This window comes from Zootoca vivipara, chromosome 2 (genome assembly GCF_963506605.1).
Source record: "Zootoca vivipara chromosome 2, rZooViv1.1, whole genome shotgun sequence".
Taxonomy (NCBI): Eukaryota; Metazoa; Chordata; class Lepidosauria; order Squamata; family Lacertidae; genus Zootoca; species Zootoca vivipara.
Window position 1 is genome coordinate 70,046,395 of NC_083277.1, and position 16,443 is coordinate 70,062,837.

General features: G+C 42.4%; 1 protein-coding gene across 5 annotated transcripts in view; it reads right to left on the reverse strand.

The window, feature by feature from the left end:
- Positions 1–1,143: 1,143 nt before the first annotated feature.
- Positions 1,144–16,443, reverse strand: part of P4HA2 (prolyl 4-hydroxylase subunit alpha 2) — a 46,215-nt gene continuing 30,915 nt past the window's right edge. For 4 of the 5 annotated variants that reach the window (XM_035105416.2, XM_035105417.2, XM_060271682.1 and 1 more), the window contains 9 exons: positions 15,870–16,069; positions 14,917–15,093; positions 8,858–8,928; positions 8,022–8,121; positions 6,780–6,833; positions 5,834–5,899; positions 3,053–3,121; positions 2,198–2,294; positions 1,144–1,674 (listed from right to left, as the gene is read on the reverse strand). In XM_035105416.2, coding sequence (XP_034961307.1) covers positions 1,604–1,674; positions 2,198–2,294; positions 3,053–3,121; positions 5,834–5,899; positions 6,780–6,833; positions 8,022–8,121; positions 8,858–8,928; positions 14,917–15,093; positions 15,870–16,069 — 905 coding nt within the window. In that variant the 3' untranslated portion in view covers positions 1,144–1,603. Of the gene's footprint in view, positions 1,675–2,197; positions 2,295–3,052; positions 3,122–5,833; positions 5,900–5,965; positions 6,026–6,779; positions 6,834–8,021; positions 8,122–8,857; positions 8,929–14,916; positions 15,094–15,869; positions 16,070–16,443 lie in introns of all 5 variants that reach the window. The other variant, XM_035105418.2, reaches the window with a different exon arrangement.

Here is a 16,443-nt window from a genome sequence, read left to right on the forward strand (position 1 = left end):
ATTGTGAGCCTAGAGCAGGCATCCCTAAACTGCGGCCCTCCAGATGTTTTGGCCTACAACTCCCACGATCCCTAGCTAACAGGACCAGGGCTAACAGGTGGTCAGGGATGATGGGAATTGTAGTCCAAAACATCTGGAGGGCCGAAGTTTGGGGATGCCTGGCCTAGAGGTTTTAGCAAATGGATAGCCAAAAGATCGCAAAAGTACATACTGTAGTGCCTCGTGGCAGCCTCCTATACTTTGCCAGAGAAGCAGAGTTCTGAGTTCTGCTCAGATTGCTATTAAAATGCCCATGCTACTAAGGAAAAGTATGGTTGCATTTCTCATCCTGTACACATCTGTTAAGCAGCCAGGGCTCTTCAAAGCCCCTCACTGCACAAGGCTGGGGGCAGCGGAAATGAATATTCCATTGTTGGTGGGCCAGAGGAGCAGGGAGGCTGCTTGAGTCCTTGGAGTGAGTGCATCTTGCATCAGCACTGGCAACTTCGATTACCCAAAGACGGAGAAGCATTCAAATATACATATCACAATGAGCAACAGTACTTGTGCGTGAATGGTTATTCTGCCCCCTCCACTGGCTTGATTGACTCTTTGCCAGCAAAGGTTCCCCACAATATCCAATTTAAAAACTGCCAGGCATGTTCTGCTGCAGGGGCCACCAACCTTTTTAGGCCAATGGGCCTATTGGGATTTTTCAACTGAGTGCTGTCGGCACCCCTCCCCCCCCTTTCTGGACACTGCTCTCCCACCTCCTCTGGACCAATTCGTCCTCCCGCAGAAAGAGAAAGAAAGAGATAAAATAAAACATTTCTCCTTTGGCTCTATGTACTTGTCGAGGGGGAAGCAGTGCTCCGAGGCTTGATGAACACCAGGAGAAAATCTCCAGTGTTTCTGCCCATGGGCACTGCATTGGTGAGCCCCGCTGAACTGCACAGGAACCACCAGAAACTTAGGACTTTGAGATGCTCAACCACATAAGGCTCCTAACTCTGCATAACAGGGAAAGTTCTACTTTTAAGGCATTGTAGCGCCCAGGCCCCATCTTCTTCCTTGCTTCTTTGCAGGCTCAATGTTACAGAAACGATAAAACTGAAGAAACAAGCAACTTTTGTGACCAAAGAAATGCACACCACCCACGCCACATCTTTTTAAAAGAACACTTTGTATTTTGTTGTTGTTGTTGTTAAAACCGCACGCCCTAGAAATACAATAAAATTAATTTTTTTACATTTGGAATAAAAAATATGGTTCGATGACAAATCTTTTAACATCTAAAAAAATTAATAACGGTGGGAGTTCAGGAGGCACGTGGCCAAAGTGCCCAAACGCTTAAAGCATGAGCAGGGAAGTTTCGGTGGTTCTTTCAGAATCTGAAAGAGAGCAGGGAAACGAGAAATGGAGAAACAGCCACCGAGCACCAATAGTGAAAAGAGCTCCCTTCTTCCATCGATAGCCACTGCCTTTATTTATTTATTTATTTAAATAAATAGTGCCATCATTGTGTTTCATAGTAGAGTAGGAGTCATTTCTTAGAAATGAACTGGACGATGCACAAAGTTGTGGTGAGATGGGGAAACCAGTTGACTAATGGCCCAGGATGGTTTCAGTCGACTTCTGTTGTCCCACATGGCCTTAAGAACTCATTTCCTCTTTCATGAAACCACTTGTTTGATACTGTAAACAATAAAAGTTTTCGTTAGAACTGGGGCACCAGGCCCATATGCAACTGCCTCACGTTGGGCATTGCGGAACAACATTTAGCTGAAGCAGCAAGGGGGAAAAACAAGTTGCATTGCACACATTCCTCCATTTATTTCCCCCTTCACCACATATTATAGACAGTAGAAACGAGATAAACACACTGGAACCAACCCCAAATCTAGATCTTGTGACGCTTCAAAATTAAAGGTCCGATCCATCCCACATGTGCATGCAGGATGGGGACTGGGAAAGAACTCAGCTGAGCTCTCTCTTTCCCTTTTTGCCTGGCCTTCGGCCACACAAAAAATGGGCACTCATGGGAGTAACTTGTGCTCATGACCCCAGGGGTGAAGAGGGATAGCTGGGTGTGTCTATGGATCTTCTGTTATGATGGCATGCCACACCCAAGGGCCAGCGGAAGGGACAAAGGTTCCCCACTCCTGCCTAGTGTTTAGTGAGCCTGTCCTAAAACCAAAGACCTGGGAGTCTTACTTACCCCACTTGCACCCTACTAACACCGGACATGCCGCATGCCGTGTCCGGTAATCACCTTCTCCACTTCTGAAGAGGTTATACCAAAATACCGCAGTCCCCTGAAAGTAAAGGAAAAGCCTTCACTGAAATAAAAAGTACTATTTGTGCATGTTTCTGTGGGCATCTGCCACTGAACCTATAGCTTGCGTTAATACAAGAAGACCACAATCACTTCCAGTCACCTCCCTGCTTATAAATTTCCCTGTTGCCGCTTTTAACAAGCTTGCAAAGGTAGGATTGTTTGGCCCAGTTCCCATGTCACATCAAACCTCCATTTAAAGCAAGCTATGGTTTACTGTGAATAAGTAGCATTCTGGTGCATGTCGAGTGCAGCCAATACTAAAGGGGACTGCTGTCAGCACCAATCACCGGACAAGTGTCATGGGAACATCCATGCAGCATGCACCAGAATGCTATTTGTTCACAGTAAACCATAGCTTGCTTTAAATGATGGTTCGGTGTGGCATGGGAACTGGGCCAATGTCTAGAAAGTTCCTGAAACAGTGAACATCATTCAGGCAGGGAATGATTTTAAAATTCAGGCAGATGCTCCCTGAATCAGATTTAGCAGACGGCCTGATCATATTTTTTTTAATTAGTAGTGATGGAATGTGCTTAATTTTAAACATTTTGCATTGCAAATCTAAGCCCAGAAATCACTATCACATTTGTTAATCAAGCCAGTTGCCACACCATATGGTCAACTGGGCAGGAGGGGTGCGGAACAAAAAGAAGACTGGGAAATATTTAGAGTGAAAACAGTGGTCATAGCAGCTTTAGTGGGAAAACATGAGTAATAGACAAGTTCAGCTGTTACCTTCTTGGGCCAAATTGCTGCTCCAAAGTCTGGGAAAACTGTGGCACCTCCAGCTTCTACATCACTCATCTGGTGGGTAGGGAGAATATCCATACAAGTCATTGATGATTTGTAAGATTACATAGATTAATGTATTGTTTCCTCTATAGAAATGTTAAGTCAGTTATTGGTGTCTGACTTTTAAAAGCTTATAAATATGAGATGCCTAAAATCAATGGCTAACAAGGGAGTCTTAAAATGCTTGACTTTATCTGGATCAAGCCACAATCCATAATCTAATTAATCAGAGCAAGGGACCGATTAGATTATGGGTTGTGGATTAATCTGGATAAATAAAAGCATTTTTAAGACCCCCCCCCCTTGTTAGCCAGTGATTTTAGTTATCTCATATTTACAGGGTTTCAAAAGTCAGACAGTGGTAACTGACTTACAATCTGGTTTAAAAATAAGTATGGTGCCTGCTTTCAATTGAAATTAATAGTGCAATCCTATGCATTTGGAAGTCTCACTGTGATCAGCAGAGCTTATTCCCTAGCATGTGTGTTTAGGATTGTAGCCTAAATCCCTTCCAGATTTTATTTTTATGGTACTCATTTGGTGAGAAAAAGCAACTTTGCCATTTAGCCACATATTTCCTTAGCAAATCTGAAGCATACCTTGGCACTGATAACACTGCTCAATTATACATGTCTCAGAGTGAGTCATTTATAGGTCTGACATGTGGCAATAAAACAGACACTGCTCTATTTCTGTGTTAGGAGTAATTTCAGGCCAGTGAGCCACCAACTTGTACTGTAATGGAGTGACACTTACTTCCATGCAATGATTTGAATCCTAAGCTACTATTCTGTTTATGCAAGGATTGGGAGGGGGGGGGGATAACAATTTTTGCCAACTACCCCCTCCATCTGCACTATAACTCATATCATTTCCAAGGTCCACCAACCCTCAGGAACAGATTTCCAGGAGTGCAGTTGGTGCAGAGTGAAGTGGGAAACAGAAAATCACTGTTCTGCGAACAGAACTATGTTCTGTTGATGGAGGTAAATTGGGACCCAAGCCATTGTGTTTAATTAAGGCAAGGAAGTAAGATTCTTCTAAAGAGGTATAAATCAGATTCAGCTCATTTCAAAGACCAATCCAAAGCCAGTGGCAGCAGTGAGAAGAAAAATATTGTGGCTCCGTCTAGTGCATGGGTAGGCAAACTAAGGCCCGGGGAACAGATCCGGCCCAATTGCCTTCTAAATCCAGCCTGCGGATGGTCCAGGAATCAGCGTGTTTTTACATGAGTAGAATGTGTGCTTTTATTTAAAATGCACCTCTGGGTTATTTGTGGGGCATAGGAATTCGTTCATATTTTATTCCCCAAAATATAGTCCTGCCCCCCATAAAGTCTGAGGGACAGTGGACCAACCCCCTGCTGAAAAAGTTTGCTGACCCCTAGCCTAGTGCTATGTGGAATAGCTGATGTGGAGATGAGAATTTTTGTACAAAACAGATTTGAAGATCCGTATGACCCATTAAAGACTACTAGGTTGCCATATAGTGGCCGTTGTAATATATGTGCAGGTATGCACAGCAAATTCAAAAGGGCAATGGCAACATAACACCAGGAACCAGCAGCAGCCCTCCACAAGCCCCAAATCTTGAAAATATGCCCCCTTGATTTAATTGGATATTACACAAACACACAGAATCCCTATCCTTGCAGACTAGTTTTAGCTATTCCTGTTGAACTACAGACACATTTTTATAATACACAAAGATACTGTCGTGGTCTCCAATCCTTTGGAACTCCCATTCCTCATGCCTTTTACATTGCAGATTTTTAAACGTCTTTATATATATGTAGATATATTATAATTTATAAATAAATAGTACCTTAACCACAGCTCTTACTGAAACCACAACTACGGTATAGCAGCCAGCTCAGCAGAGCAGTTTGACCAAGGAAATCTCCACATTCAAGGTCTACATTGAATGGCCACAGCACTGAGGACCAGGACCAGTTCAACTCTTAGAATTTTGAAGTGTCAGGCATAGCTCTAGTGGCTTTAGCCCAAACGTAGCAGAGTTTTCCTGCACAGCGCAGAACCTAGTTGAGGTGGAAATGACTAGTCGGCTAGACGCAGAATAACTATTTACAGGATTTATTAAAAGAAAATAAAACCAGCAGAGTTTCTGCATACAAAGCAAAGCAAAATAAATCCTTTCTCTCTCTCTCTCTCCAACCATATACACAGCACTTCTACTCCTAACAAGAAACAACTGTGCTAGCATTCCTAGATAACAGAGTTCAGGACTGGTCGTTAACCAATCAGAGAGTAGTTTCCAGGTCAGGCAGACCTTGGCTTTCTGCCAAGAGTAAATTGACACTGCCTTGTGTTAATTGTGTGAAGCAAGAATCTGTAAGTTTCTTGTTTTTGAATCACCAGGGTCAGAGCAAGCTTTCTCATAGTGAGACAGGTGGGCACCTAGTGCTCTCTTCTCCTAACCCCCCCCCCAAACTACATGTGTTGGTTGTGCATCTCATGTAGAACAGAGGCATGGAAGTGTGATCTGGATCTGTCTTGTATGTGAGCATGTGGACTTGCTAAGCTCACTTTGGCTACACCCAACGCTATTGCTGCAGGGCTGACCCAGGGAGAAGGTGCAAAAAAGGTTTAGCCACCCCTGGTCTACAGCCTGGTAAATAACTACATTTCATGCAGTAAGTTGTATTTATGCCAGTGGCATGACAAAGAGGTCTCACTCCACATATACAGGAATGGTCATACTTACATAGCTTAAAAAAGTGGCCACACGATTCCCAGTCCCTAAATGCTTGAAAACATCAGGTTCCTCTTTCTATAAAATTAAATGAAAGTGAACTGCAAACTTCAAGCACGCATAGAAGGACACAGAGGTACTTACATAGTTAAGAAACGTCGCTAGCCTATTTCCATCCGATTTGAGTGTGTTGTCAAAGGGTCGCTGAAACAAACAAGAACTTTAACCCAACTTCCAAGGTTCCCTGTTTGTAGCTTTGGAAAGCACGATGTGCACCCCTGATCCTATGTGCATCTATAGTGTTTGAGAGGAAGTTGCCCAATGGGGGTTATCCTAAGGCAATTGTGCACCGAATTGCAGCCTTTAAAATCCCAGGCTAAATAGAAGGCTAGCTTATTTATTAATGTGGCATAGCATACAAGGCCAATATAGCAGTTCCACAAAGCCAAAGCTTTGTGTTTCATCCTGTGACCAAACAAGGCTTGTTCCACACAGGCACCATGCATACTGGCAAGGTGTGAGAGAATTCTTTAGCTGCCCAATCAGCACCTATGGTATATTTATGGCTGACATCCATGACACTATACAGGTAAGTGTTATTTTGGGACATCACTGCAATTGGCTGTGTTTTATTCCTAAGAATCACAGGTAGCTGGATCACAACATTTCCAAAAGGTGGAATTAAACTGCAGAAAAACCTGTGGCTGAGACAAGAGACCTGTGATAGAGACTAGAGAGGGTTGTGTGAGTGTGCGCAAGTGGCTGTGTACTACTGGCTGGAGAGAGAATGAGCAGCGCTTGTAGCCCTGATCCAAAATCAGCCATGCCTGCACGGCTGCTGCTGAGTGCATAAAAATATGTCAGATCTCATTAGGAATCTCTCTTACCTCTAGTTTGACCCTTAAAAATCATGTAAGCTTAGCAGGAACACAGAACATCTTTAAAATTGAAATCTTACCCGTGAGAAGTCAAAGTGTGGTTCATACTGTCCTCCCATGCCGTAATTAGCAACCTAAGGTAGGAGGAAAATGACAAAAGAAAATGTAATGAAATAGAAATAAAAGATTTCTTCTGAGGTTAAAAGAAGAAACCTAGGTGATCAGTTGTATCCAGTGCTGCTGCTCCACTTAAGCAACAGAAATCCACTTGCATAGCAAACTTGTCCCTCCTCTCCTTTCCTTTGCAGTCCCCAGCGCAAAGCCCCAAATTTCCCCCAGAGAGCAGTTCAGTCTTGAACATATAGAGCAATGGTTGATTAAGTCATTCTCATTGAGCAGACTCATTGAAACCAATGGACTTCCAAGTAATTTAAGCTTACTGATTTCAATATATATCTCAGTTGGACATCACTCAAGAGTCTCAGATGATATTGCTGACATAATGAAAATATCAGACAGTTAGTTGGAGATGTAGGATGTGAAGAGGGAGAAAGTATTATGAAGTGAAACTAGCTTGTTCATGACTGAATTTCACAATTTTGTCCTGGATGGAGTTCAAAAAGCAGCAACTGGAGGAGACATGGTCTCCATCCACTACTGCATTCACACTTCCCATTGGCACACTCTGCCCCATGAATCCATAACCTCAGCTCTTCAGCCTGCGCTATCTGCCAGAAGCTACAGCACCCCCTAGGATCTGGTACTCCCAATGCACTGAACTGAGATGAACCAAACCAATACGGAAACACCTCAGTGCTGAAAATCTCTACCGATTCAGATAAGGGCCATATTCAAAAGCAGTAATTTATATGTCAGGCTGCTGTGGGGAGGGGGGTTGCTAATGCAGCACTCCTGGGCGCACATGTGCATTCAGAGACATCCCTGGCGCCCACATGGTCCCGTTCCACCTCCGAAATTAAGCCTTGAAAGAAGTATTCTGTTGCAGCCAGTAGACTAGGCTGCAGTGTGTGCTTGGTTGCAGGGCACGTGTGGTTCCCACAACACTTTCTCCAAATTGCCAACGGGCCCATAGCTCCCCAAAGTTTGGTGACCTCCTGGCTACGACCTGCCCAGCAGGAGGCTTGCGGAATGAACATAATATTATCTTTCCCTCCCCTCGCCTCCTTTTTCGATTCCGATTCTTTAAGTTATGGCCCCAGAGTTAACAAATGCTTCTGCTTCATAAATTGCAGCATGGAGACTGCGGTACTGTGTTTCCCGTGCCTATGGAAGAATAACTGCCAGTGTGCTTTTGTACTTACCTGCAATAATTCAGCTGTTTTCTCTGTTAATCCTGTGATCTGCTCCATTCGATGATTCACTTTGGCGACAACAAGATCATCATTTTCCTCCAGCCATGAACTTGCAGAGGAGAAGATTTCACAGAGAAATTAGACAGTTCTCTCCAATCACTGTAAAATGAAGTATATTTTCCCCCCTAATCCACAGCTCCCTGCATTTTTGGCTATTCTGGCTGGGGTTGGTAGAAGCTGGAACCCAACAACACCAGGAGATGTTCCCCATTCCTTCCTTTATCCTTTGTCACGGTCCTTTTTTTGGCTACTTCTGAGAAACTAGTACCACAGCCATTCTGTCTTTAAGACTTTTATTGTGCCTGATATTTACAATGTGATTCAGTATCAAGAATACATGTCTGATCAGTCTGAAGAAGATTATCCCAATGCCTGTCGTCTGCTCCTCCCCCAGCATAATAAGTGTGGGATTCCTGCCCTCCTCCCTGCACACTTTGGAATGTCTCGAGTCAGGTATGAACTTAAAAGGGCGAGGCATCTCCCCGCTGGACATTTCCCCGGATCCCTCCGCCTGATATCCTGTCTCAGGTTGCAGAAAGGGCTCTAGGATGCTGCCTGAGCCATGGTGCCTCTCTTCTGCGATAGTCAGGGAATGTTCACTGCTAGAACAGTCCCTGACATCCTTTTACTAATCTTTAAAGAGAAGTTGACAAATTGCTTCTGTGAATGCTCGGTATGTGTTCAGTTTATAAAATATAAAACCCCAAACTTCTCAAAGTTTCACCTTTCATCAACAGTACTACTTGGAAATGACTCCTACACAGCAATGAGAATGATTACCATACCTTTTAGACACCCGGTAGTTTGCCACAGTTAATACGCCCGTCTTGGGGTCACGTACAGTAGCTCTTGCCAACTGTTAGCAAAAGGAAGGCAAGGTTTAATAACTTCAGTAGCACACGTACATAAAAAAAATTACTGACAAAATTAATACAAGTTCCACCTCCTGTCCTTCATTCACAGCCTTCCCATTTCTGCATCGGATAAAACTCTGTGTAAAAATGTTATGGGTAGATGATTTTATCATGTATACTGAGAAAGATGATATACTGCATTACTGGCAATGATAAATTTATCTCATATGAATTTAGGCTCTATCATAAGATTTATATAAACCATGCCGTCTAAGAAACAGGTTTCGGAGAACAAAACAAGAGCCTTCAGCTGTGATAAACTCTTGATGATTACATCTTGCATTAGTCAACGCAATGCAGAAACAAACAGAGAGTGACTATGTAAGAGGCAAGGAGTCCATCTTTTGGTTTACGGGCAGGGTTGGGTAAGGGATGATTGCTGAGAAGCCCCCTTAACCAACCTGTCAGATGTTTTGTACTGAAACACCCCTCAGCTCCAGCTAGCATGGAGTTGCTGTCCAAAACCTTTGGAGGGCACCAGATTGGGGAAGGCTGCTCTAACGGAAGTGCCAGACACAATGAATGAACACACACATTATATCTGCCAATAGGTCTGTACCAATCCTGGTGCCAACTGCTGCTGACTGAAACAGACCAGTAAAACCAGTGACAGCACCTGACCAAGCATCACTGCACCAAACGCCTGTGATAGGAGTGGCTTATTCTTTGAGGCAAATGCACCGAAAAGATGCTTCTGGAGTGCTGCTAGGGTTGCTGCTATCTGGAAGCACCTTCAGATTTAGATGAGGGGTGGGGGACCTTCTTTCAACCCAAGGGTCATATTCCCTTCTGGGAAACCTTCTGGAGATCGTACCTCAGCGGCTGGCAACTCAATAACAGGGCCATGCTCATAGTTGTCCTATTTGTTTCTCATTAACAGATGCCGCCTGAACAGTTAAAACCGCATACGACTAGAAATATTAAATGCATTCGCAAGACTTGTGTAGCTCAGTGAAGCTGAGGAGGATTAATTATCCTCAAAAACAGGGAGAGGATTCCTACTATTTCTAATATAGCAACGCAAAGGGCTTAACTGGAAAAAAACAGAGATTAGTGCAAAGATTTGGCACCGAATTGCTCTGAAAGGCAGCAAATTCTAATACGGAACAGCAACCTGAGCCAAAACTGGGCTTTGAGGGATAGCATGGGGCCCTCAGTTGCTAACCCAGAAACAAGAGAAATGAGTGGAGGGAATGGTATTTACGAAGATGGAACTTGCCAGCAGTCCATTTTGGGCAATAGTGAGGGGCCCTGGCCTCCCTCATTCCTCGAAGTGACCCTCCAGTAAAACTTGTTTCTGTTCAGCAGTTATGATGCTGTCACATTTATTTAAATCAAACTTAGGCTAAGATTTACTGTGTCCATTACAATCTACACAACAATAGCTGTTTTCCACCTTATTATTCCCCCCCCCTTCAGTGTTTGATAATGTTTTCCTCCAGATTCTCTCATATGCTCTGAAATCCGCCTATTAATTTTCTTGTCTTGGCATGTAGTTTTTGGCACAACGAAGTGCCAGAATTCTGATTCATCTGCTATTCTGTTGCAGGCTCTTGCTCCACAAATAATGGTCAGAAATTTGATCTGTTGAACTTTAATGAAATTTTGCTTACAGTGATTAAAAACTCCATATTTATGCCTGCAATTGCATTATCCTTGCATTACAGTTCCTATCTGAATGCTTCAGCTGCCATAAACAAGCAAGAAAAGAAAATACACAGCCTACATCCTAATATTAACTAGTGATGTGATATAGCTCCTCAGCAAAATTTGGAATCAACTCAGCGGTCACAAGCATCACTGGATTACTATTGCAAAAAATGTTCACTTCCCCCCCTCGAGTTCTGCATTGACCTGTAAAGTCAATTGCACCTTCTTATATTAAAATGTCATTGTCTTTATCCAAACCGTGGGTGCTAATTTTACCACAAACAGAGCTAAGCAGAAGTCACCAAAGGCTTCAGGAACCATTGGGGAAGGCATTTGGAGATACCGGTACTAAGCATTGGAGAATTGTGTAGTCCATGAACATTATTATGAACTCGTCAATTACATATTTAACTTCAGCAATATCACAACAGGCACTGGCAATCCTTTCAGTTGATGTTAGACTGTTGCCTCTGCAACAACACTTCTCTACACTCTACCGTATAGTACAACAAGTGGTTATCCAATACTCATTGGATAAGAGGTAGATGAAAAATAAAATTTCCTAACCCAATCACATCTGCATTTGATAAATGTTTTGCAGAGATGATGCAATTAACATTAATGCCAAAAGATTTGTTCCACTATAAATCTTCATTTTTAGCTCACTTATACTACAGTAAAACAACTTTATTTTAAGCAAAAAATATCCAATGCATTTAGTCTTTTCCCCACAGGCTGAAATCACCATGGTTTCAAAGTAAAACACTTTGTACAGCCCAGAAGGAATGTGATCTTGATTGCTTGCCTAAATACATCAAAGCAAAGCAAAGTATGAAGAAGCATTTTTAAAGACCTGCACACCTTTCAATTTCAAACACCCTGCCGATTCTGAAAAATAAACCTTTCTCAAAACTAGATGTGCCTTCATTTAAAAACTAAAGCTGACTTAACAAGTAAAATTCCATGTGATTAGGAAGCATCTTGGCAATACGGAGTTACAGTGACTTTGTTGAACTGTATTAATTGTTTTGATGAATTTGTTGTTTGATAGGCTATTGTCTTTGGCAGTATAGTGATTGCAATGTTTGTTGCTCTTTAATGCTATTGTGATTATTGTAGGCCACTTTGAGCTCAACATTTGTTTTTGGTAAAGCAGACTACAAAAATTAAATCTACTATATCGACTCAAATATCATGCCAAAGACTGTCATTCTGGCATAGCTGCCAAGTTTTCCCTTTTCTCGCGAGGAAGCCTATTCAGCATAAGGGAAAATCCCTGTAAAAAAGGGATAACTTGGCAGCTATGCATTCTGGAAAAGTGTTGCGCTTCCAAATGCACCTAGAAATGTACCTGGGGATGATTTCTTTTTAAACAACAGACACAGAAAACGTGCCTGCTGCTTTTCAACTGTTTGGGTTTATTCAAATTTAGGGTAAGTTCCTGTTTTCTTAGTATGAGGTAATGATGAACCATCAGGAAAACACCCCAGAGTTTACAGAGGTGAAAGCCGTGAGGCAGATAGAAGAATTTCAGCCAAACTGGCTGATGAACAAAGTTATTACTTTAAAAGCATCTCAAATAAAATCCATGCTCTCCAAAAGATATCCGTTCCTTATTCCATCTCCAGGGGGTTACATTATTCAATTATCAATAAAGGTAGAAAAGTTATACTGACCCTGTGCTACCGACTTTCTTTTGTTACAGCTGCATGAGCAATAAATGCAATTATATTTTCAGTACCAGAGTCTTGTAGAATGCCACATTATGAAAGAGCGATTTTTTTTAATTTCATATGAAGGGCCATAGTTCTTGGAAAAGAACATGCTTCAATGAAAGAGAACCTTGGATCATAGGGTATCTTAAGTTAAACGGATTTCAGGTTAACGGGTGATATGAAAGACATCTGAAAGAACCTCTGCAGTGTGTCTCAGTCAAAGTAGACAATACCAAGCTGGAGAGGGCAATCATCTCTCTCAATGGTTTTCTTAGAACCTTATGCTAAAGTATGGTTTAACATGAAGTCAGTGAGTCTCTCTCCTCTCTCTGGCATGACTGCAAGGATGAGACTGGAAGTTTTCACTTCCATTAAAAAGAAACCTAACCGAAATTCATCATTATGTTCTTATGTGAGAGGCCAGAGCAGAGTGTACATAGACCAAAAAAAAGATGGTTTATTGAAACAAGTCAACTTCAAACCATAGTGTATGAAGTTGGCTTGTTTCCCTAAAGTTTAGGGTTGGCCTTAAACCATAATTAATATTAACGTGTTTAGGGTTTGGACATAGCACTGAAAATGGAAGTGGCATCTTCCTTGGGACAGGGGTAGGCCGTGAGGGTATGCCTTGAAGAAGGGTTAGGCCATGAGGCTGACTTCAGAGTTATGCCCAAACCAGGCGAATACAAGGCAGCTTCATATGTTCTATGAATTCAGTTTTCACTTCTAATTAGAATGGCTTTAAAACTATATGCAAGGGAGCTCAATAAACAACATTTTAAAAATGATGTGGCTGCAACAGTTATAAAAATGGTTGGGAAAGGAAGAAAAGGGGTCAGAGACTGAAAAAGGTCATTATCAAGTGGTCCAATAGAAATATTTCTCATTTCACTTTTGTGCCAGGCAGCACATTATAATGAATAAAATATTCAAGTCAACATCACTGGTCTAGCACTGCCACAAATCTTGTACTGTGTGTTTTAACAACTAAAGGAAGAAAATACTAGCGTAGTTAGGTCTACTAACTATGGCCTAAAATCTCCTTAACTTGTGCTGTTTGTGTCATTCAGACATAGTTTGGAGCCAAGAATTAAATAAAGACAGCTATAAAAAGAAAAGGAGAAGAAAAGAGTAAGAAGGAGTTTGTGCCTGGTATGAAAAATACACTTAGGAAGGCAGAATGGGGCGGGGCACACTTATGCATGGCCCGCTGACATGTGCGGGGGGCCAGGAACAGAACCCTCACGCAAAATGGTCACCATACGTACGTGAATACTGCATAACCCAAACCCTTGGAGCCACCCTGCAGATAGTGGAGGAAGGGAAGAGAGCAAAAGAATCCCTAGTACTCCCAGAACCAGTGCGGTGAGTGGGCCTTGTCCCCCAACGAAGCTGGAGAGCTTAAAACCTCCTTATGTGCCCGCTAACTCCAAACAGACTCAGTGAGAAAAGAGCTTTTAAGCTCTCTGTTTTGCTTGGATTTAACTTGTGCAACTTCAACCAGCTCACCTCCAAACACATTATGGCTGAAATTGCTCAAGATAAATGTGTGTAAGTGTAAAAAGGTAAAGGACCCCTGGATGGTTAATTCTAGTCAAAGGCGACTATGGGGTTGCGGCGCTCATCTCACTTTCAGGCCAAGGGAGCCAGCGTTTGTCCACAGACAGCTTTCCCAGTCATGTGGCCAGCATGACTAAACTGCTTCTGGCACAATGGAACACCGTGACGGAAACCAGAGGGCACGGAAACGCCGTTTACCTTCCCGCCACAGCGGTACCTATTTGTCTACTTGCACTGACATGCTTTCGAACTGCTAGGTTGGCAGAAGCTGGGATAGAACAACGGGAGCTCACCACCGTTGCGGGGATTCGAACCACTGACCTTCTGATCATCAAGCCAAAGAGGCTCAGTGGTTATACCACAGTGCCACCCACGTCCCTATAAATGTGTGTAAGATGTGATTATCCTGTAACTTGTTACTACCACTCCTCATGTAGCTGGGGCGAACTTTGCTTCACCACAGTAAATCACACTCTTGGAACTAGGACAATGGGTTCTTGACATCTCTAAGTCATCCAAACTCACTACACTGGTACCACGGTTTATGAACACAATTGGTTCCGGAAGTCTGTTCATAAACTGAAGCGTTCATAAACTGAAGCGAACTTTCCCATTGAAAGTAATGGAACGTGGATTAATCCGTTCCAGACGGTCTGCGGAGTAACCGTTCATAAACTGAAGCGAACTTTTCCATTGAAAGTAATGGAAAGTGGATTAATCCATTCCAGACGGGTCCGTGAAGTACTTAAACTGAAGCGTTCATAAACTGAAACATGGGTGTAATTGGTTCCGGAAGTCTGTTCATAAACTGAAGCGAACTTTCCCATTAAAAGTAATGGAAAGTGAATTAATCCGTTCCAGATGGGTCCGCGGTGTTCATAAACCGAAAATTCATAAACCGAGGTGTTCATAAACCGAGGTTCCACTGTATTTCAATCAAAATATCACATTAGCCCAGTGAAAGGCTGATAAAGCAGCCACTGACTAAAGACTTGAAACACTTACTTTGGGTTTAGCCAGCTCCTTAATCTTCTCTATTTCTTCATCAGATAACACCTCATAGTACCTGACAATGTGAGGGCTGTCCCATTCATCCTCTTCTTTAAAAGGTGCTATAAGGAGGTGGGGATTTCGGTTCCCATTGTGGTACCTACAGAACAACCTCTTCTGTCTTTGAGGTGTCTATGAACAAATTCAGATAAACGTACTATTTTGAATGTTGAGTTTAGGTTCAGTCAAGGTTAAATAATCTCTACATATAAATAGACTTCAGTGTTATGTCTAATATTAATTGAGCAGTTATGCATTATAATTTGTTGGGAAACCATCTTCAAGAGTACATATCTGAGAAAGGTTTCAAGGGGAGTTTCAAGAACAGCTTGACAATTTAACTAATGACCAAGGAGTGTGGTGGGTTCTCCCTCACTGAGTATCCCTACAACTCTTATTATTCTATATACCATGTTTGGTAGTTATGTCCCCAAAAATCAAATATAGCAACATGATACTTCAACAGTTCCTCTTAATCATTTCTCATAAGTTAAACTCGTGCTTCTGAAAAAAAAAGTATTAGCTTACAACTGGAGTCTCCACTGATACGAACAGCAGCAGAAAGGCTATTTTTAAAAGGGTTTGAGATTATGATTATGAATAAATTGTTGGACATGATTCAAAGGATCATACCGGTTTGGGGAATGACACCTGTTCAGAAATAGCAACTTTGTGATTTCCAGTCTGATACTGGGTTCAGAATTTTGACTCAGAAAGATTGTTTTGCTTTTGTTTTTATTAAAAAAAACGACTTAACGTTTAAACTAAAATATTCTGCACACCTGAAATTCCCTGTGGACTTTTTCAAAAGCCAAAGGGTAGTGTCAGCTTGTTTGGGGGGTGCATTCCCAGAAGATTTACTGCCGCACAATAGGTTAAATCTGCCTTTGGAATTGTCATTTTCTCACCATTTTCACACCTTCTCCTCTGCAAAGAGCCTCATAGATTTCACGCTCTGGCAGGTAGTCCTGGGGCCTTTCATATATCCCGCCGTGTGTTGCTGGCTCTATCGTATCTGAGGTCTCATTGATTGTCTTGGCTTCTTTTTCTTTTTCCAGCAGCCTCTCAAAGTACCGCATGTTGCTGCCTGCCCTCTCGTGACTGGGATCTTGGTTGGGAAAGAAAGGCGAGAAAGAGAGAGAGGAGACAGATAAAGTGATACTATCTGAGGAATCTGATCAAAGGGGGACTTCAAGCCTACAACATTACACCAATTATTTTGTGCAGTCAAGTGTACTCTCCCCTCCTCCCAACACTACTTGAAAAATAAAACCACGGAAACTGAGCTCTCTGGAGTCAATTAAAGATCTTGATTCTGGTTAAAAGTAAAAAAAGCACACCAAGGGAAGAAGCAGTTCAACTGACTCTTTCAGTGCGATAAAGAATACTATTCCTGCTATACCACATATGGCAGAGGGAGCAAACATGGTGCCCTCTAGGTGTTATTGGACTCCATTATCCACCACGATTGGCCATGGGCTG